A 24,580-nucleotide genomic window follows, 5' to 3' on the forward strand; every position below is an offset into this window, starting at 1 on the left:
GATTTTGAATTTGTAAATAACTTCCTAAAATTACCATCTGGTGTTCTCACTTAATATGGAGCATTGATGAATTTCAGTGTCTTAAATTTTTAAACTTAATGTTTTTACGTAGATTGCAGCATCAAATGCATATATGTATAAATTCTTTTCAACGTCTTTAAATTATATGCAAATTTAAGAATTTGTCTTTGATTACTACAAGTGGTTCTCACATGATTATTTGTGAATTGTATAGTACCAAATCTCTCAGAGATACTCTAGTACTATTCTATAGTGAAGAAACACTATCTACGTAGAGAAAGTAGAATTATGAAATTAAATTCTTAATATTGCCATTCTAGAGCTTGTCTTTTTCTAAAGAAAGACTTCTGTTAACAACTTCCTTTATAGAAAATGACTTATAAAGTATTCTATTTGAGCTATATTTTTGTTCTATTTCAATAGCCATCATTTTTATGTTAAGATAATTGTATTCTTTTAAAGCAATAAATTGTTTCTACTCTGTATTTTAAAGTAAAATGTTAACTTTGATTGTTGGTGTCAACATGCTTTAAAATATTTGAGAATAATATATTTCTCTTTTTAATGTGTATTGATATATAGTACATAAGTACTATATATATTGATATATAGTACATAAGTATTTCTATTTAATTGTGAAGTTTAATATGAAGCTTTCATATTGTTGAGTTTGAAGTATAAGCTCAGGCCAAGGTATTCTCTCTCAATGTTTGTTTGTTTGTTTATGGTTTCTGGGCCATACCTGGTGGCATCTAGGCTTTACTCTAGGCTTTGCATTCAGAAATCACTTCTGGCAGGTTTGAGGACTATATGGAGGCCAGGGATCCAACCTGGGTCAGCCGTGTGCAAGGCAAATATCCTATCCGCTGTGCAATCGCTCTGGCTCCTCTCTAGATGTTTTAAAACTAATATTTTTTCAATATTAACATTAGAACTGACAATTTGAGTAAATAATAAAAAATTTTGTAGTACTGCTGTTGGGATTTAAACTTCACTGTTCAATATTTATAAAGTAAATAAAATTATTGTTGTAAGTTTCCATTTCTGTTCTTATGCTTTTATTTTTAATATTTTAATTCTATATCAAAATATGTACATGATAGGCTTATACACGTAAACATAAGCCAAATGATTTTTAAGTTGCTAATCCTTACAGTTCAAATTTTTGTGTCTAAACAATGAAATTTTAGGTTATATTATGTTCAAGTGCACTGCAAGTGCAATTAGACAGTGCAGTTTTGACCAAGCATGGTGCACCCTAATTGTCTCGTGGTTGTTATCCTTTGTCTATTTTGGCTTTTACACAGTCCATTGAACTGCAATTGGTACCTTTTTTTGAAGTGGAAATTAATAACAGAATTGGTCCTTATATTATTGTTATTAGTTGCCTTCTGCTATCTGATTAACTACAGAACTTAAATTGGGACATCAAACTGAAATTCATAACAACTGTTTTCTCCAAAATTTTTTCTTTTCTTTTTTTTGGACGGGGGCATACCTGGTAACGCTCTGGGATTACTCCTGGCTAGGTGCTCAGAAATGCTCTGGGTTTCGGAGACCAGGGATTTAACCAAAGTTTGTGCTGTCAGCCGTGTGCAAGGCAAACGCCCTACTGCTGTGCTAGTGCTCCTGCCCCAGTTTTTTTTTTAAGATAACTATTTGATAATCTTGACAGGTTTGAGTTCTAATCCAGAAATTAGAAGAACTATTAATTATGGGTCGTTCGTCATTTGTTATGTTTATTTTCTTAGACTATCTACGATTCCATTTCCTAACACGTAGAATATGTTACTTTGCTTTTTGGTGGGCCACACTGGCAATGTGTATTTACGGACTATATGGGATTTAGGTATTGAACCTGAGTCAGTATCATGCAAAGCAAGTGCCCTATTGCTTTACTATCTGACTTTTGTGTCACTTGTATTTTAAGTGTTTTTTTTTTTACTTAAAGAAGCTTGATTTACAGAAGTATTGATAGTTGTGTATTAGACAAATAATGTTTCAACACCAGTCCCATAACTAATGTCAATTCCCACTCCCATCATCCGTGTTTTCATACTCTGTCATCCTTCACCCCCACCCCCACCTTTTTTTGCTTGCCACCTTGACAGGCACATTTTAAAGTTTGATTTACTTATTCTTTTTAAAGAAAATAAAATTTATGAGTTCATAAATAAATAACTTACTTAAAAATACAATAGTAGATGAAAGGGCCTGTATTTAGTTTTAAAAAGTAGTATATAGACAATTTTGGACTTTACTGAAAATCCAACAACTCCTTTTATGACAGTAGTAGAGAAACTTCTTTCTGAAATTGGGCCATTTGGATATTTATAACATCATTCAAAGGCTGTAAAATACGGACAGGCAACAGGAAGCCAACTATATGCATACATTTCTGTCCTATAATAAACCAGGACCAGACCACATGATTTCACAGTCCAAATACAACAAGTCTGCTGAGTATATCTCAATCTGCTTTTAGGCCTTGCATTTCTCAAGTAGGTTTCGTCTGACCTATATGACTTCTTTTTTTCTCCAAATGTCTCCCCTGATGCCCTGGCAGTTATCTAGAGATAATCTTATTAACTGAAAATTTGATAAAAAGATTCTAAATTAAATTTATTTTATTATACAATAAGATGTGAACGTATTATTTTGGAAGGGAAATTCCTTAATTTTTATCAACAATATTTGTTGGCAAATCCTTCAACTTCTGTTGCATTTTCACTATAGATTTTTTTATTCTCTTATCTTTTTTTCTGTTGATCCTTTATATTTATTTTACTCAACTGTGTTAATGTTTGTATTTGTGAAAGATTCTGCTTGGAATTCTGATGAGAACAAATACTGAAATTAATTATGCAATATACTTATTGCCTGCCTTTTGTATTTATTTAATGTCTGACTTATGTATTCTCCATACTTGCTATGTGTAGTTCTATTTCCATAAACTGTAAGTGGGCAGTAGGTGTTACAGAGAAGAGAGACTGAATAAAAAGAATCTAAAGTGATTCTGAGATGATGTCACAAAAGTGACACATTCCTCTTTCTACTTTCTACTTAGATCAAATGTTCAATTTTTTCAATATTAATATAATTAATAATGGACATACCAAAACTATAACTTTTCACTCACTTCTTTGATGATCTGTCTACTTTTTTGTCTTTAAATAGCACATAGACTAGTTACTAACAAATTAATGAGTTATATCATGCCTTTTTCATAAACCATAGACTCCAATTCATATGTTTACTGAAAATTTCTACATCAATACTTAATGAATCAACAAAACAAACTTTGTACCTAACACATCTTGTGTCTTTTACTTAATAAGACCAAACTGTGTACAATATTTTTAGCTTTTCTCTAACACCACATTCACAACACTACAAATTATTTTGCTTGTTTTCTATTTTGCCCACATTTGACCCTCTTATTTTAAAAAAAAGCAGTTTCACTTTACATCTGATCCAAACATTTAAATCCAGACTTTCTTGCTTGTGTGATTGTATTCCCATACTCCAATTCTCTCTTGTCATTTAGCATATGCATATAATTAACATAGCAGCCACAATGTTCTAATGTCTTTTGGCCATGTATGTAATAGGATATAACCTGTTGCTACTTAAACCTTATGACATAAGTTTTTAGTGCTTCTGATCCATCTATGAGGAAAAGATAACACATTAAGTAAACTTTAACTTTACAGTATACTACACAAAACAATTTCAAGTAAGACAAATGCTCTTGGGATATTTCTTGTAGACCAAAATTTAATTTTTGTGTGCATTTAGAAGCCTTTTTTATGAGATTTTTTGTTTCGTTTTGTTTTTGGGCCAAACCCAGTGATGCTCAGGGGTTACTCCTTGCTCTGCACTCAGAAATTGCTCCTGGCATGGGGTACATATGGGATGCCAAGGGATTGAACCAGGGTCCGTCCTAGCTATTGTCAGCAAGGTAGATGCCTTAACGCTCCCCACCACTGCTCCAGCCCCCTTTTTATGAGTTATTAAGATGTAGATTTTTCCCTCCCATATAACTTTTATAATATAATTTATCTCACTGTCACTACTTTATTGAAGAAGACCTCTAGTAGTTTGTTATTATAGAGTTAACTTCTAAAATTGGTAAAGATCCATTATTTAGATTATTTGGTATAAGAACTTTTCTCCCAGTAACAATTTAGAAAACAGCTTGATTTTATTTATACACAGCTTTTATTTTATATATCAGAAGAGCAATTGGAGAGGTAGAGAAAGTATTATATTTTGTTTTAAATATGTTTGTTATTTTATTGTATCGCTAGATAACCAATGAAATATGCATTTCAAAGTAGTTCAAAGCTTTGGAAAGTTTTGATGATAAATCTAAAATGAAAAATTCCTTTAAAAACCTCTAATAAATTATCTAGAGACTGCATCTCTTGAGAATTGTGGTTCTAATCTATAGCATACATTTGCTCACATTTCCCAGATCTATGAGTAATGCCCACATATCATCTGAAGAAAAGTTTGTAAACTTCAGATAGAGATTTATTTATGCCTAAATAAATTGATACTAAGGTCAACTCAGTATCTTCATCCCTACTTCCTTTTCATTGATGAAACTTAACTCAGAAATTAAAAACAAATACAAAAACTAGAAATAGAAAATTTTATGCATCTATTTGTGTCTGTTTTGGTAGGATTAGAATTAACATTGTGTTCTTTTTTGTAATTTTTTTCTTTCAGGAGTGTTGTGGTGCCTGTAAAGAAGCCACCGCCTGGTAGTTTAGCTGTAACTACAGTGGGGGCCAGTGCTGCCGGAAGTGGGCTGCCAACAGGCAGTGCTTCTAATATATTTGCTGCTACTGGAGCCACACCAAAAAGTATGATTAATACAACAGGTATTGTCCTTATATATTTTTGTGATACTTCATCTTATTTTTTCTGTTTTTTTTTTATCTTCATTTATCTCTGCTAGCTTGATCTTTAAAATTAAAAGACCCTGATCATTGAAGATTATCTTAACCTTTCAGAAGCTTTTACTTTTATATTACTATATTTCAGAATTTATCTATAGTTCTGGGGCCTGGTTTTTAGTGGTCGTATTAGAGGATGTCATTAATTTTTATTTTGAGTGTTCTCAAAACACATTGCTTTTTCTCTTCAGAGTGAATTCAGATAATCACAAGGTATTTAGGGAGCAATGCCAACGATAATTTGAGCATTGAAGTTTGATTTATAAAGATTAATGAACTGACAATGATCAAGGTGTATGCAGTCTGTTAGTGATAAAATAGATTAACTTGCATATATCTGTTTAATCCAATGTATAATTTTTGTTAAATTCTTGAAGGGAAGTCAGAGCTCCCCTAAGAACATTGGCATTATTTAAGAACCTCAATTTGATGAAAGTTGCATGTTTTTAAAAAAACATTATTTGGGATGGAATTAATTACATACTTAGATAACGGTCGTCTGTAATCATTGTCCAACATTTTTCTATTTATTTTAGGACAGAAATTCCAAATTACTACAAATTTTAAAGGCCTGATTAACTATTTTTTTGGTAATTTCCAGAAATGTTCCTGTTTATTATTAGCAAAATAAATCCTTACCCAAATCTTTGTGATTCCATTTTAGGTATTTATACAACGCAAGATGATCCCTGACTTTTCTTCCCTGACTATAGTACCCTTCTCTTCTCCAAACTGTATAGCATTGAACTTTTCCATCTATTATCATTACTTAGATTCTATCCATTTTTATTAATTTCATAGCTCTTATTTGTGCTTTTTGTATCTATCTTGTTTACCATACCACCTGAGTTTGACATATCATGAACAACACATTTATGGGGTTGTAGTAAGTAGAATGTATTCTATAAGCATATTTATACTAGTAAAAAAAGCATCATTAATAGCTTATATTAAAGGGCATGTTAGGTTTATCTGTTTATAAATAAATATGTCCAATTGAAGCAAGTTATTATAGTTACTTTTTTTGTAAAATTAAAAATGTTTTTGTTTTTAACAAAATATGTACTATGGAAAATGTAAAGATTTATTTTTAATTAGATATCTATGTTTTATGTTTATTGAACATAAAATAAGGTTCTTATTTTTAAGACATTGATAAATGAAAATTCAGCCTCCTCTTTATCTGAAGCAAATTATAGATTTTCAGTTTTTTTCATAAATTGGTAATAGATGTGAGAAGTGATATATCAGGAAAACTAGTGATAGAATAAAGTATATAAATTGTGATGAAAAATAGAATGTCACTGATAATCATCTACCTTAGAAATACACACACATATTGTGGGATACATGTAAATTGGGCCCATTTTATAAGATGGCATGTAGATTCTCTACAACATGTTGTACTTCAAATTCCAGTAAGCAATACCCCTTATGAGAATTTGTATAATATTTAGAAACACTAGATGTCCCTCATCTTCACATATATTAAATGTACTTACATTATATATAGAAATTAGAAATTTTAAATTAAAAAATTTAAAATTTATATAAAATTATATTGTAGTAATAGAGAAAACTTATTTTAGATATCATTTTATATCATTGGTAATTAATGTTTAATTCAATTATAATTATTTTCATTATACTCTTTCTGAAGCAATCACTCATAAAATTGAGCTTTTATGTTTCTGTGCCATAAATTTAAGTTAAGGCAATTATTGTAATTTTTCTGTTATATGGCATTAAAACCCCACTATGTGGCAGTAATTTTCACATATACATTTGCATATTTATAAACTTCATTTATCTTATGTAAATAAATTTTGTTTATTGATATCTTCCATTTATGTAACAGTTGTGAAATGTAGTTTTGTTAGATTTTATCAGTAGATCATGTAGGTTTTAATGTAAAGATTGTAATTTATCATTGTAGACAGTGATTTTTAATTGTCAAAATGTTTGGGAAATCAGATAAATAACTTTTTAAAAATCAAATAGTAATTATGTAATTAAATTTATGAAATTTATGTTTGAGGCTAAAATTATTATTTTGGGAACAGGTGCTGTGGATTCAGGGTCCTCCTCCTCTTCCTCCTCTTCTAGTTTTGTGAATGGTGCTACCAGCAAAAACCTTCCAGCTGTACAAACTGTTGCTCCAATGCCTGAAGATTCAGCTGAAAACATGAGGTATACATGATTAAGAGTCTTTCCTCATTTTAATTCCTTGTCACTTCAAGCACAGTAAAACAGTATACAATTTTAAGTAGTTAAATTTTCATATAATTTTTATAAAAATATATTTATACATACCAATATATAAAAATTAAAAGTATAATTATTTTGAGAATGATTAGTTTTTGTGATAACATTTCATGATGCATTATTTGATATATATTTATTATTAATTGATTTATTTATTAATAACTTAATTTTGGATTTTTGGGCCATACCCGGTGGTGCTCAAGGATTAGTACTCCTGGCTTTGTGCTCAGAAATTGCTCTTGACAGGCTCAAGAAACCATGTGGAATGCCAGATCAGATCTGGGTGTGTCCATAGTTGACCACATGCAAGGCTAATGCTCTACCGCTGTGCTATTTCTCTGGCCCCTATTTGGTATATTTAACTGATTACTCGTTTTTATGTATATAATTTGTTATATTTATTATATTTCCAATACTAAATTGCAGGATCTAGAACAATTTCCTAGTGTTGATTTTTATGAATTTATAAACCTAATTTCATAAATACACAATGAAGTTTAAACATGGTCAAGAGGTAGCATTTAGGATTAATGCTGAAAAATATTATATACAAGTTTCCTAACTAAATCTGCAAAGTATAACACATACAGTTGGAACCGAATAATCCCACATTATCTTTTCCATCATAGCGAGACAGGAAAAATAAATTAAAGAGCTTTCTAGAAATTGCTCATATTTTTGAAGTTAAAATTAGATGAACACTCAAATACATGAATATATTTATTTTTAATTTAGCATTTTCAGAAATGTAGAGTCTGACAATCTAATAATCTAATAAAAACAATCTAACAATAAATCATATTGTATTATTGCCCAAGACCCCCACCAAAATATACCCATGTCCTCACTTTTAGTATTTTTCTTGTAGTAATACTTGCTTTCTTCAAATTTACAACTTGAATAGTATTATTAGATTATTTATTAGATTTATTTATTATTAGATTATTTATTAATAGTATTAGTAGATTATTATCTATGTTATAATTCTTTAGTCTATGTCATCTTTATTTATGTATTCTATAGTTATTAACCTTTTGATAGACATTCAGAGTTTTTCATTTTTAGACAAAACACACTGCTACTTTTTATATACTAAAGTCAGTACATTACTCCTGAGTGCATTAGAAATATCTATGCAGGGTTGGGGGGGAGAAAAAAGAAATTTATATGCAAATCTGTTAAAAATAATTTGTAGAATTGCTGATTTATGTTGTTCAAGTATGTTTTTGAAGATAATACTAAATGTAAGTACTAATTCAGCAACAGCATCTAAAATTTTTTGTAGCTTCATATATATGGCAATACTTTTCGTTATGCTCACATTGTCTTCTTTACATACTACATTATTGTGGAAGCCTAGTGTGTTCACTGTACTTTTTTCCATATTTTTAATAATTAATGAGTTTGAGCATCTTGATTTCTAAAAATTCTTTAATTTACAAATGCTTAAAACTTTTGGTAGTTATTAAATACTTACACAGTTTAAAATTGAAATCAAATCTTAGATTTCATGATTGTATATCATGTATGTTTTACCAGATCTATAAGTTGGGATATTTTAATGCATTCTGTGTGATATTTTGATCCACAGAAGAAATGAATTTCAATTCAATCAAATTTTTGTTTGTTAATATATTGTTGTACATGAGATATTTGTCTACATTGTTCTGTAGACAAATATTCTGCCTGTTTTTTGGTGTTATTTTATTTGGGATTTATTATTTTGACTTTAATGAGGTAGAGATAATGGAACTAAAGATGCTCCAATACCGCTTATTTAAAATAATTGTCTTGGGCCCAGAGAAATAGCACAGCGGCATTTGCCTTGCAATCAGCCGATCCAGGACCAAAGGTGGTTGGTTCGAATCCCGGTGTCCCATATGGTCCCCCGTGCCTGCCAGGAGCTATTTCTGAGCAGACAGCCAGGCGTAACCCCTGAGCACCGCTGGGTGTGGCCCATAAACCAATAAATAAATAAATAAATAAATAAATAAATAAATAAATAAATAAATAAATAAATAAATAAATAAATAAATAAATTGTCTTTTCTCCTAACCGGATGGTGAGTTGACATAAAAGTGTTGAAAAAAATATTATTTGTTTTTTATCAACAAGTATCTCCTGTTTCAACACCATTGAATTATCTCATTGAATTTGTTTATATCAGTTTGCCTCTTGTGTCAATCTCTTCATTCCTCTGTGAACTGTTTTCTTTTGTCGATTCAGTTCTGAAACCAAGTCCAATTCAGTTCTGAAAGTCTTTAGTTCTATTCTTATTCACATCTATTTGATTCAGATCTAGATTTTTAGCTGAACTGTCAGTTTCTAAAAACAGCCTAACTTCTAGTAAAATTTTATGAAAAATGTTCTTCTGTCTTTAATCTAGCAGTTGATCAATATAAAGAATATTGTCATTGATTCTGTAAACATTATATATTTATTATATGAGTTCTTTAAGAATTTTTTTCTCTTTTTGTGGGAAGGTTTGAGATACTGAGCTTGCACTGGGCAGAATTAAAAATTTATTCTTGATTCTGCACTCAGAGATCACTCCCGGAAATGCTTGGGGGATCAAATATGGTGGTGCCTGTATTGAACCGGGGGTGACACAATGAGTAATGTAACTTTATCCTTTGTAGTCTCTCTGGCCCTTACTCACTTTTATTTAGGAAAGTATTATATTTATTATTATTATCTTGGTTATTATTTATTCATACTTTTATTTTGGTTTTTGGGCCACACCAGGTGACGCTCAGGGGTTACACTGGCTCCTGGCTTGGGGGATCATATGGGACACTGGGGCATTGAACTGTGGTCCGTCCTAGGTTAGTGCATAGCAAGACAAATGCCCTACTGCTTGTACCACTGCTCAGGCCCCTTAATCATACTTTTGATATTTTAAAGCAATATTTTTACTTCTAAATTTTAGTTTGAGTTACCATATTTTCCAGTGTATAAGATGACTCTTAAACCCATGAAAAACTTCCTAAAAGTCTTAAAAATAAGTAACTTCTTAAAAGTAAGAGGGGGCCAGATCACTTGTCCCCAAAGCTGTTATAAGTTTCACCATGCTATATATACTGGGCATATAAGACGACCCTGACTTTTAAGAAGTTTTTTATGGGCCAAAAGTTCTCTTATACATCAGAAAATATGTAGGTGCTAAAGGAATAAATACTGTATATTTCTAGTTATATAAAATTATAGAAATTAAAAATAAGTTTAGTTAAAATGCATTTTTGTAATTACTTTGACAACCAGACCCAAGTAAAACTTAGAAAAAAGTAGCAAAGATCTTTGCTATTTTGACAATATATCAAAAGAGTATTGTTTTTTTAACAGTTGATTTTATATCCTGTTACTTTGCCTAATCCACTTATTTTTGATATTATTTGCCTTATGGTTTAGACATTTCAACTTAACAATTTTTAGTTGAGCTTGCTTTCTTTCTGTGTACATATGTTTGCTTAAATTTGGGAACTTGATGTTGTACCAGTTGAGTCATTTCTGCCTGAAATATACTTCTTGTGAAATATTTGAAAATATTTTCTTTATTGAATAAATGGCTTTTTCAATTTTATTTTCTGTTTGTATAGTTTTTGGTCATTTAAGAAATTGAACCATTTATTCTAAGTTGTGTGCATTATTACCATGAAGCTTTTTACTATATTTATTTATTTTAAAATATGTGTAGAGTATCTTAATGTTTCATTTTGAAGACATTGTTAATTTATTTTTGTTAGTTAATCATAATTAGGGTAGCTACTGATTTATCAATATTATGACTTTTTCCTTTAAAATTACTTATTGAAGGGGCTGGCGAGATAGCACAGCAGTAGACGTTTGCCTTGCATACAGCCAACCCTGGACAGACACTGGTTCGATTCCCAGCATCCCATATGGTCGCCTGAACCAACCAGGGGTGATTTCTGAGTGCAGAGCCAGGAGTAACCAATCTCTGATTGCCACCAGGCATGACCCAAAAACAAAAAATTAATTAGTTGTTGGATTCATGACATTTTTGTTTACTATTACATTAAATTCTTATATTTTTATTTACCTTTTATTTCAGATTTTCTAGATTTTCCTTTCTCTTTTTTTTTTAATATCTTTCTTTAAGCACCATGATTATAAACATGTGCTTAGTTGGGTTTCAGTTATTAAAAAAAAGAACACCTACACACACACAAGTACAACATTCCTGCCACCAATGCCTCCTGTCTCCTTCCTCCCCCACCCCCTGCCTGTTTTAGAGACAGGCATTCTATTTCTCTCACTCACTACCATTGTCATGATAGTTGTTAGTGTAGTTATTTCTCTAAATGCACTCACCACTCTTTATGGTAAACTTAGGCCAGTAGTCCAAAAGCCACTGCCCAATTTAAAACAATGAGGCCCAAACTATGCCTCCAATAAATTTCATAAATAAAGATTAATTATAATATGAGATCATTTGTTTATACATTGTCTGTGACTGCTTTTTCTGTGTCAAGAGGCTGAGTTAAATAGTTATAATAGATAATATACCTTAAAATGTTTAAATTCTACTCTTGTATCTTATGATAAACAATTTTTTGAACTCTTGTTTATGTTTTCTTCTTTTCTCATATGAACATTTAAAGCTATCATTTTAATCTAAGAGCAATTTTAGCTTTATTTCAAAATACAGTTATATTACCTTTTTCACTTGATGTTTTACAATTTTTATTATATTTTCTTACACTTACATTCTTAATATCTTCTAGAAATATAAAAACATAGTTTCAAAATCTTACTGATTCACTCATAGAAATTGGACTGTTTGAGGCAATTCATTTTTATGTGCACACGTATTACTTTTTAAATTAATAGAAATTTTTATTTAATATTAATTTAGTAATCACCAGGAGATAATTGCTGGAGGCATTATATGGCTTCTTAGCAAGACACAAGCCTTTCATATGTGAGACCTTGGGTTTGAGCTCCCACATATCATCAAAGAAGAATCACTGCCTATTCAAATTGGAAGTCTCTGATCCTAAAGGACAATGTGAAATATATCAGGGATTTAGTAAACTAAGATGACATATTTCTGACTTTAATCAGACAGTATTAGATTATAATTTTTGTAAGCTATGATATGAACATTTATAAATCTGGTATTTTCATTAATGTTAAATAAAAACCAGTATCCATGCTTTGCTGCCTTTTTCAGAACTCAGTTACAAACTCTAGAATCCTATCTATTTTTTTCCACTTCATAACTTTACTAACGTTATGTTACTTTCTTATGTTACATAAAGTTTAACTTTACCATTTTGTCTTGACTTTCTTTATTTAGAGAGGGTTGATGTATCTGAGAATCGTCATAGGACATGATCTTAGTGATTGAAAGGTATTAATGAAAAACTAGGCCCAAAATGTTCTGTTTGTATTTACTGGGCCAGAGGTAGCACATTGTTAATGGGGATTCCTTCTTGCAAGGTGACCTTTACTGGCTATTTTTCTATAGCTCATTATTAGTAAATACTATCATTAATCTAATTATTTTCAAAATACATTTCCTAGATGTGACTGTTGTAATTAATAATTATGTATTGCAAATTATTCTATCAGTTTGTCCCATGTTTTACATGTAATGTAAAAAGGGTAGCATTTTAGTGAATCTATAATTTTGAGTCATGCCTTGCACTGTTTTCTGTGCAGAAAAATATGTTTATCTAAAATTATATTATTATATTGGCAATTTTGGTATGGGAGCCACACCAGCTGTGTTAAGAGCTTATTCCTGATTATGCTCTCAAAGATTTTTTTCCTTTTGGGGCATGGTGAAAGAACCATATGTGGTGGGAGTGTCAGACTCTGGGTTGACTGTATGCAACACAGATGCCCTACCCACTGTATTATCTCCTTGGTCTTTAAACTAACTTTAAAACTTTTATAGAGTGAATTATTTTTGAGATTAAAAAAGATATGATTAATTTAAAGTCAGAGGCAAAGCACTGCCATTATTGAATTATCTTTTTTTTTTCCTTTTTTGCCTTAATGTGCTTTAGTTCATTGGATCCTTATAGGTACATTGTTCATTTTAACTTTACAGACAGGATATATTTTAATAACCTTTAGATGGCATGCAATAGAACCAGAATCATAATCCAACTAGTTGAACACTGAAAGCATTTACTTGTAAGGACAATGAGTAGATGCTACTAAATTTTCACTTGACCTGATCAGAATTTCCTTACCTATATATATATATATATATATATATATATACTTGAGGGATTTTCTATGTTAAAAATATTTTATAACAGCATGAATAGTATTGCAAAGGTTAGAAATATAGTACAGGGGCCGGGCGGTGGCGCTAAAGGTAAGGTGCCTGCCTTGCCTGCGCTAACCTTGGACGGACCGCGGTTCGATCCCCCGGTGTCCCATATGGTCCCCCAAGCCAGGAGCAACTTCTGAGCACATAGCCAGGAGTAACCCCTGAGCGTTACCGGGTGTGGCCCAAAAAAAAAAAAAAAAGAAATATAGTACAGGAGTTAATGTACTTACATTGGGCATTTCAAACTCCAGTTTGATTCCAGGCACTGCTTCTGGACCACCAAGTACTACCAGGAGTGATCTCTGAGCATAAAGTTAGGAGTAAGTCCACTGGGAATTACCTCCAAAGATAATAGTAATACTTCAGGATTTATATATATATACATATATATATATATATGTATATATATATGTACATGGGTTTATGAAAAGTCATTTTCTTTGCTAAAGTAATTCAATTATATTATACTGAATTATAGTTATTTCTGATAAGCCCAGTTCTTTGAAAAATTTTCCTGAAGAATTTTAAAAACAAAGGATACCTGGTATCCAAAGATTGGCTATGGTAGATGCAAAAAATGAACTATTTTCTTTAATGTTTGGAATATACAGTGGAGTTTTTCAAACACTATCCTTTGAAGCTCTTAACAGCTAAGAACAGTCTTGGCCTTTGAGAGTACTAGTATTTATTTTTCACAATATAGTCTTTATTTGACTTCAATATTCAGGTAGTTTCATGTACAGTGTATCCTTTCTGCATGAAGTTCTAACTGTTTCATGGATTTGTATCTTTGTCAGGGTTTCTACTTTCATGATTTTGTATGTTTTAAATTAGAGATAAAACTTATTTGATATTGTATATTGGGTTATATTGACTAGTATTTATGTTTTAATTTCAACAGCATCACTGCAAAACTTGAAAGAGCTTTAGAAAAAGTTGCTCCTCTTCTACGTGAAATTTTTGTAGACTTTGCCCCATTCCTATCTCGTACACTTCTTGGCAGTCATGGACAAGAGCTATTGATAGAAGGTATGATATCTCTCTCTATTCTAATTATTTCAAACTTCTATAATGTATCTATTAATTATGCTATAGTTTGTGTTTCACAAGGAGTTTACTGTCAAGAGAATCTAAAGGTTTTTCCTTCATTAATAATATGGATTATTAATTCATATTGCAAGTCACTATCAATAACAGAGTGAAATATTTTGAGTATGATTGAAGTGGGAGACTTTCACTCAAGATTTTTGCCTATCATAGCTACAACGTTCAGGATAGTGTTTTTACTATGAAATATCTTAAAAATCCCTGCTTTTTCAAGTGACTTTTTTATAGTTTTACATAATTTTTGTATCTGAGTAATTTTAATTGAGAAGATATAGAAATATAAAAAAATACTTACTTTTTCAAGTTGGATTGGTGAAGCTATGGTCTTCTAATCAATGACAATTTAATGTATAGTTTGGAGAATTAGTACAGTGAGTTAGATATTTGCTTTTTGTGAGGCTTACCCAGGTCAATTCCCCTCACAAATTATGAGTCCATCAAGAGTGATTCTCTAAGCATACAACCAGGAAGGAGTATACCTTGAGAACTAACAGGTATGGCCCCCAAACCCAATAAAAACCACCCAAGTTTAATTGCTTAAGTGATATTGATTTGGAGCTTAGTTTTTTAAACTTAAACTATGTTGACAAAACATTCTTCCCAAAGAGTAAGAGTACTGTAGCTAAAAACAAGAATGCTGTTTCAAATACAGGCAGGGAGTGGGAGAGGAGATGGGGGGCATTCGTGTTGAGAATGTTGCACTGGTGAAAGAGGGGTGTCCTTTTTGCTTTTGTTTTTTGTTTGTTTGTTTGTTTATTTTGGGCCACACCCCGTGAAGCTCAGGTTTTACTCCGGACTGTTCGCTCAGAAATCGCTACTGCCTTGGAGGGACCATATGGGACTCCAGTTCTAGGCAGGCACCGACAAGCAGATGCCTTACCGCTCCACACCACTACTCTGGCTCCAGGAGTGTCCTTTTTTTAACTGAAACCCAACTACAAACATGTTTGTAATCATGATCCTTAAATACAAATATTAATTAAAAATTAAACAATAGCAGGATAGTCATGGTTCTAGTTATATGTTATCAGTTGTCTCCTCTTCTCAATTAACCCCCTTTCTTTGAGTCTTTGTATGTTGATCCATTATATTTTTATTGTCATGCTTTTTCATAATGAGTTTCATTTTAAATATTAAATAAACAATCTTGAAAAAATAAATATTTGTTTTCTTCTCAAAAGTCTTTTTTTCCTACATCATTGTATTCCTTCCTGAAATGATGTAACAAAACTGTAAAATAAGCTAATATATATTAAATACATACTAAAATAAATTGGGTGCACTGTCTGATGCAAATGGTGTTAGGTAAGGGTTTTTCATGATTGCAAATAGTTGGACACAAATCCTGATGTAACATTAAAATTAGCAAAGGAAAGGAAGAAAATATTTTTTAAGTCATTTAGACACCATCTTATTTGTTTCTAAATGACAATCTATAACTATTTAAATTTCTAAGGAATTTCTAAGAAATTTCTAAATTTCTAAGTAAAAGGTTTCCTTTTTCTGTATTGGATAGTCAGGGCCCCACATATGTGGCTCCCTTCTCAGGTTCCCCAATAAATCAGTCAGATGGACTGTTTCTTAATTCTTCAAAGCACTTTTTGGACTTTGCAAAGTATACTTCAGCTATTTTCAACCTAACTGAAAATTGTATTTTTCTTAATTTATTTTAATAATCTATATATTGCTAAAAGTAAAGCATTTTGATAAATTACATATATTAAAATATGAATATATTACTGATTAATTAATATTTATTAATAAACTATTGGTTAATATAAACAACATAATTGCTTTCCATTTGCTTGACAGGATATGGTTTGATTTTGTTCCTTTTTGCATTGAAAGGATTTACATATGTCCTATTGTCAAAATCATGAGAATATAATCATCATATGCTTCATTCCATATTCTTAGTTGTGGTCCTCATATTTCTGTAGTTCATACAATCCAGATATTGACAATTTCTATTTAATTTTGAACTGTTTTTTATTCTTCACAATTTGGTCAAAATCTTTCTTTTTAGATTCTCAAAAATATTCTCCATCCACTTCATTTTTATTTTTCACCCCTATTCTTCCTCTTCCTCCTCCTCTTTCTCTCTTCTTAGATTCTTTCCTCTTTCTCCTCCTCCTCCTCCTCCTCCTCTTCCTCTTCTTCCTCCTTCTCTCTTCTAATCTTCTTCCACCTCCTCCTTTTCCTCCTCTTCCTTCTATCTTCTCCTCTCCCTGCCCCCAAAACTGATGGTGCTCTGGGCTTATTTCTAGCTCTGTACTCAGGGATCTCTCCTGGTGGGCTTGAGATCATATGGAGTGCTGGTATAGAAACCAGTTTGACCTGTGCAAGGCAAACTCCCTCCCCACTGTATACGTGGCGTAGTCTGGAACATACCCATCTCTTCTTGGAGACAAAATTTCTGCACTGAAGAGGACAGAGTTTAGAGTGCTTTCTCCATCGACACATTTTAAAAATTGCCATGTTAGTTGTTCTCTATAGCACCTTCAGGAGCGATTCCTGAGTACAGATCTAAGACTAGGTCCAGAACGCTGCCTAGTGTGATCTAAAAATCATCAGTTATTAAATCCTTTAAACCTTAAAAGAAGCTATATATGATCTCATTTCTTTAGGGGCTTTACATTGTTGTTTTGGTTTTATTTAGGGTCACACTTGGTGGTGCTCAGGGCTTACCCTTGTGGCTCTCCACTCAAGAATCACTTCTATCAGAGATGGTGGAACCATATAGGATGTTGGTAATCAAATCCAAGTCAATCACCATATGCAAGGCAAATGGCCTACCCACTCTATTATTTCTCAAGCCCATTTCTTTTTTCTTTTTTTTAAAATAAAGTAAAAATGGGTTTTATTTAAAACTTCTGAGGAAGAGGAGGATAAGAAAGAGAAGGTGTAAAACACTCAAGAGACATTAGCTTCTCTGAAGTTTTAAATAGCCACAGGGCACAATCCAGAATAAAAATAGGGAAGTAGCAAAGTACACATCTCAAGAGGGAAGATGCAGGTGACATGTATACAGACATTAGGTACCTTGGCAGCACAGAAGGACACATGGGTCTAGGGGACACATGTGCTCTCTGTCTTTTTTAATGAAATCCTTTTGCATTGAATCCTTTTCTGCTTTTCTGAATTACTCTTTCTTAGGTCATACTTAACTTCCTGTAGCCAAATTATGTTTTGTTTGTGTGCTCTGGTATCTTATGGTATCTATAGCTGGTGTATATATATTTATATATATATATATAATATTTATATTTACCCATAGAACTGTTTTCATTATAATCATTAGAAAATAATATTTATATTGACCTTTTATAACTTAAATTTGCTACTTAATAGGACTTATTCTTACTTAAATTGAACATCATTATTGATAATTTTTGAAAATATAGTAAAACAGGTAAATTTTGTATAGTGTTGGTCAGTTTTCTCTAACCATGAATTGCCTACTACTGTTATCAAAGTTTGCTCTTTTTCTCCACCCCAATCTGGGGAAGTATATATTTTATTTTTTAATTATTAAACATGTCCTCTTGATTTGTCTTTCTCTATTAAACTCCTCTGTTTCCCTTTTTCTTTTAATTTGACACTTCTCCTTTTGTCAAAGAAAAACTATTGAACTGCTGTAAATTGTCCAAGAAAATTCATTGACTAAAATTTTTTACCCTAGCTGTAAAATGTTGCTATTTTTAAAATTAGTTCTTGGTGCTGGAAAGATATTACTGGGGCTAAGGTACTTGCCTAAAATTGACCAACTGGCATATAGTAACATAAGAAGTCTTTATTGAGCAGAGAGGCAGAAGTAATCCCTGAGCACCCCAAGTGTGGACCACCCCCACAGAAAGTCCTGTCATGTATTTTATTACTTTTGACTTTCTATAAAAATGTTTGATAGAAAAATATAAAAAAATTATGATAGAGAAAAGTTAAATTTAGTAATTATTGTATTTATTCGAGTATAACGTGCAGAATTTTCTACCAAATAAAGAAATCAAAGTTTGGGTGCGCGTTATAAACGAGAGCTGGGGTGGGGTGGCAGTGATGGCCGGTCCAATGAGGGCGCAGGCGAATTGTGAGTTCGCCTGTGTCTTTTCCGGGCTGCTAAGAAAAAAAAAACCTCAAGAAACCTGGCCTATCTCTTGTGACATCCTGGGTTCAAACATCATGGAAAGACATACCAAAAGAAATGATCATCAAGAGTTTTTTGAAGACAGGCACAGAAGATGACCTGCTGTGGAATTCAGACTCCGAAGATAGCGAAGAAACTGGAGAAACAGATGTTCCTGTCAACAGGGACACTGATGAAAAATGAACTCCAGAAGAATGGGAACAACTCTTTTGTGTATCTGATGATGAATCAGACTTTGAAGCATTTTAAATAAATATTGTTACCGGTCATTTTATTTCGGTATTGTGTTATAACAGTTTATGTTGTCAATAAATGATTTTTTCATGGCCGCACATTTTCAAAATCTCATTTTTTTTTGGTCAATTATGTTTGGCGTGAAACAAATTTTTATGCCAATCTTTAATCGAAAATTAGGGGTGCGTATTATACTCGAATAAATATGGTAGATATTTTAATGTCCTGCAAAGGAATAAGCATTCATTCTTTATTTTAGGTAATTAAATTATACTTGAGTTAGTTTTAGTTTTGTTTATCTCTTTACGCATTTATTTTGAGTTTTGGGCCACATCAGGTAAAGCTCAGGGTTTACTGTGGACTGCACTCAGGAGTCACTCCTGGCTTTGTTCAGGGGGACTGTGTGGGAGGCCTGGAATCATACCCAGGTAGTCTGCATGTCAGGCAGAGCATCCTACCCACTGTACTATTTCTCTGACCCCACAGCTTTGTTTTTATGTTCAATTTTTCTTAATTATCTCACATCTGTGTAAGAATTTTCTTATCAAATACTAATTTTTGCTGTTTAGTGTTGTTTAAAATATAGGCAAAAATAAACTCCATCTTTTTGTTTGTGGGCGATCTCTAGCAAAATGTGGTGTCCTGACACCCCTAGTTTATATACATGATCCAGCATGGCAGTTTGTTTTTCGGGCATGATAATATGCTATTTTGTCTGAGAGATGCTGAAGGACACCACCATGGTCTTGTGGAGGAATTTGTACACTAGTATGGGATTAGAGCTGCAACATTGTGTGCCTAAATCCACTTTGTCAACAGCTTTGTAAAAAAATGCATCTAAAAATATGTGCCCGGAAATTACTTCCATATTGGTAAATTGACTAAAAAAAGTAACATGTTTTATATAATCAAATTTCAGTAATTCGTATTTATGATTAAATAGAAAATGTAATTCGTTTAATTTGAAAATATACAAGGAAGGAATATGAGAAAGGAAAATGTTTAGATTACCTCACTCAGTATTGAGTAGTTTATGAATAATCGAAATCAGTTTACCAATTTCCTATTTTTCTGTTTAATAGTTTATTTTATTATATAAAACTGATATTTTCTCTGAAACTACTTTTTCTATCAACTCTATTTCTGAAACAACATTTTGTGAAATAACAGTATCACAGGGTGGGCAAATTGTTGATCAGATATAACTATTAGGGACGTCAGATTTATAAGGGAGAGGCAATATGAAGGCTATAATGCTAGACACATTTTGATGACTATTAATGAAAAGTGTATAAAAGCAGCACATACAAACCAGGCAAGGCAGGATATTAATATTGCCAATTATACAAAATTCTAGTAATGGAGAGAGTAGAAGTAGGTCTAAGTAATGCTTAGATTAATATTGAAAAGGGAAAAATGATAGTATGACTAAGATTAAACAATCTGTCTGCTTGTTATTTTCTTTGTTGTTTGAGGTCACGTTTAGCTGCATTCAGGACTTAGTCCTTGAGTCTTTTTCCAGAGATTACTCATGGTTGGGATTGGGAGCCCAGATGGGATGGTGGGGATTGATCCCTAGTTGGCCACTTGAAAGACAAGCATCTTACTAGCTATATTTTCTTGCTCTTGCCTCTAATCAATCAGTTTTTGTGTCAAAGGCTAAGTGGGAGTACAGAAGAAAGAAAAAATATATAACTTTATTGAACAAGTATTAAATACATATTTAATGGAACAGTGAAATAATTGGAGATTGTTTGAATTCAAAGTACCATATTTTCCGGCATATAAGACGACTTTTGAAACAAAAAAAAAGTCAACTGAAAATCGGGGATCGTCTTATATGCCGAATATATCCCGAAAATGCCGCTAAATGAAAATTGTCTGAATATTGCCAAAAAAAACAAATTTTCCAACTCGATCCTGCACCAATCAGTGCAAGGCTGCTCGGACCGCCTCTCTAACTCAGCCAATCCAAGCAGGCTTTTTATGCATGCAAATTAGACAATGTTCGGACCTGAATCTACATTGTAAAAAGCCTGCTCAGATTGGCCAGAGTCAGAGAGGAAGTCTATTACAGTATAACCTTTGAACCTTTGCTTGTTGTGATTGGCTCACTGTGGTACATACAGTTGCAGCACAGGAATATTCTGACTGATACAGTGAATATAGGCCTAAACCTATATTTTAACTGCAAAATTAGGGAGTCGTCTTATACGCCGATATATTAAAATGAAAAGAAGCCACTGAATTACTTTGCTCCACCTAGTACCTTTTGCAAGAATTTGAACCATAAATACAAATTTAGTGAACATAAAAAAATAAAACAAGTACCTAGCTTTAATGGACCCTTCATTAAAAAGTAACCACTTCAGGCCATCAGAACTATTCCCTTTGAACTTACAGGAACAAATTCTGCAAATGACCAAATCATTATAATAGTGTCAAATACTGCTTACTGATTTTATATTCATTCTGATTTTTGAAATAGCGAATAAAGTGAAATTTCATGCCTCTTTAAAAACATGAGCACTTCATATTGTATTCTTTTTGTGGTAGTCAAGCTAGAAAAACTATAGGTATTCTGTAGTGCATCATCAGAAACAACTTGACTGCAAAGAACCTTATACTAAATATTTTAGCATTACTAGTAGCCAAATGACTTCTGTTATAACTTTATTTTTAAAAAATATCTTTATTTAAGCACCATTATAACAAGCATGTTTGTAATTGGGTTTTATATATACATACGTGTATATGAATATATATGTATACACATATATATGTATATAAAGAGCACCCGCCTTTACAAGTGCAATGCTCTCACCACTAAGGCCCTACATCTTTCGTTCTTCACACTGTATTAAAGACAGGCATCCTATTTCTCTCTTGACTTTTTTATTGTATTGTAATAGTAACTGCAGACAATATATACATAGCATGCCATTAAAGCTAAAGGCCTCAGGATTAAACACCACTGACCAAGGCAGAGCTGGCAAAGATAAATAGTTGTGACTACATTAAAATAAGAAGCTTCTGCACCTTAAAAGAAATGGTGACCAGGGTACAAAGATTTGCCATAGAATGGAGGAAACTATTCATTCAATAACTATCTTATGGGAGATTAATATCTTAGATTTATAAGATATATCTTATAAGATATATGAGTAAAAAGCATCTAACTTCATCAAGAAATGAGAGAGATGAAGAGGAACTTCATCAAAGAAAAAATACAGATAAGCAAAAGGCAAATGAAAAAATGCTTCACATCACTAATCACCAGGAAAATGCAAATGAAAACAACAATGAGATACCATCTCAGACCACAAAGACTGGCATGCATCACAAAGAACAAGAACAATCAGTGGCAATGAAGAAGCCTGGAGAAAGGGACCCTCATCGACTGATGATGATAAAGTTGACTGGTCCAGCTTTTTTGGAAAATAATACAGATATTCCTCAAAAATCTAGAAATTGAGCTACAAAATGAATCAGCAATACTGTCCCTGGGATCTATCCTAAGGTCCCAGAAAATGCAAAAAAGGCATCTGCACTCCCATGTTTATTACAGCATTATTCACAATAGCCAGTTTCTGGAAACAACCCCTGTGTTCAAGAACAGATGAGTGGATAAAGAAACTTTAGTTCATCTACACAATGGAATAATGCACAGTTGTTAGGACAAATGATATTTGCTTATACTTGGATGGATATTGGAGAGTAATATGCTGAGTAAAGTGTGTCAGAAGGAAAGGTATAGAATGATCACAATAATTTGTAGTATATAAAAATATAGTATGGTCTATAATTAGTCCTCAGGTTCTAAAGCCAAGACATTGGAGAGATGCTGGTCTGGAAGCAAACATCGATCTAGGAAATAATACATGCATACATGCATACATACATACATACATACATACATACATACACACACTCATACACACATACACACATATAGAGGGATAAGAAGTTCAGGAATTCCGACACATAAGCCATCAAACCCTAAGAAAGCAATAAGAAATTCCACGGGAAGTCTAGAAACACAAGAGAGTGTTTTCCTGAAACCACAAGTATTTATTAGGAAGGAATAGTCCACACCCAGAGGTGGGATTAGGCCGTCTAAACACCAATTTAAGGTACTACATTTAAAAATGTTTCCAACAAATGAGTAACAAGGCTTAAACTGAATGGGATGGGATCCGATTATACGCAAAGACTTATGAGATGGGAGTCTATAGAACAGGTTCATGATAGGAAGTTTGCCACAAAGAGAAGGAAAGTTCAGTTAGAAGGAAGGGACAATTATGACAATGATAATTGGAAATGATCACTCTGGACAAAAGCTAGGTACTAAAAGGAGGTAAAGTGATATGATTGATATGCACGGTACCCCTTCAGTAACAATATTGCAAACTAAAGTGGTTAATTTTAAAAAAGAAGAGAGAAAAAGGAGGAGAGAGAACTAGAGAGACAGAGAAAAGAAAAATGTCTGCCTTAGAGGCCAGCAGGGGAGAGGGTAGGATGGAAACTGAGGGCATTGATGATGAGAAATGTGCACTGGTGAAGGGATGGATATTGGGCTTTGTATGGCTGAAACTCAAATCATAAACAGGTCTATAACTATCTCATGGTGAATCAATTAAAATTTTATTAAAATGATACACAAATGATCTTACAAATATTCCAGTAGTAATTTATTAACACTATCAAGTCAAGCATCATAAAATATTTTCCCCAACCCTAATATATCAAAATCTAAAAGCTATTCTTGGGCCAGATCGATAGTGCAGTGGTAGGGTGTTTGTCTTGCATGATCCAGGACAGACCTCGGTTTCATTCCCCAGTGTCCCATATGGTCCCCCAAGCCAGGAGCAATTTCTAAGTGCATAGCCGGGAGTAACCCCTGAGCATAACCAGGTGTGGCCAAAAAAAACAAAAAAAAAAAACAAAAAAAAAAGAAAAGAAAAAAAAAACTATTCTTAGCTGTGGGCTATATAAAAACTGGAAAAAGAACAATTCTAGTACTTTTCATGTTGCAGTTTGTGACCTATTATTGGTTTGGCAGAAGTGGTAAATCACACCAATGTTCTTTAATCACCTGCCATGACAAATGGCATAAAGCAGGTACCATACACAGGATGGAAATACTACATCTTAAAACATTTGCTTCAGTTTATATGCTCAATAACAACATGAATGCATTTCTTTTAGTTATGTACACTATCACAGTGTAAAAATATTTTGTTTGATTTGTTAAGAAGCTCAAAATCATTAAGCTTCTGTTGCCAATGAAGATTTCTATTATTGGTAGAGGTCAATTTATTTGCTCATATTCACGAGGCTATTTGCTCTATCAAAAGCCGTATTCTCTAATTTTTAATATAGATCTTAAACTTAAAAAAATCAAGATTAAAGAAATTTACGTGCTTGGCTCTTCATCCCCAAGTTACCAGATTAATAAATTTTAGGATATATTCATATGAAAATATTTGGGGAAAATTCTAAGAATAAAATTTTTTAATTTTAATAATTATGAATATTCAC

The 24,580-nt window shown here is 32.2% G+C and overlaps 1 protein-coding gene across 2 annotated transcripts in view; it reads left to right on the forward strand.

The window, feature by feature from the left end:
• NBEA (neurobeachin) overlaps positions 1–24,580 on the forward strand; it is a 697,365-nt gene that overhangs the window by 265,466 nt on the left and 407,319 nt on the right. For both annotated transcript variants that reach the window (XM_049778738.1, XM_049778739.1), the window contains 3 exons: positions 4,756–4,910; positions 7,049–7,175; positions 14,459–14,586. In XM_049778738.1, coding sequence (XP_049634695.1) covers positions 4,756–4,910; positions 7,049–7,175; positions 14,459–14,586 — 410 coding nt within the window. The remainder of the gene's footprint in view (positions 1–4,755; positions 4,911–7,048; positions 7,176–14,458; positions 14,587–24,580) is intronic.

Source organism: Suncus etruscus, chromosome 8, assembly GCF_024139225.1.
Source record: "Suncus etruscus isolate mSunEtr1 chromosome 8, mSunEtr1.pri.cur, whole genome shotgun sequence".
NCBI lineage: Eukaryota > Metazoa > Chordata > Mammalia > Eulipotyphla > Soricidae > Suncus > Suncus etruscus.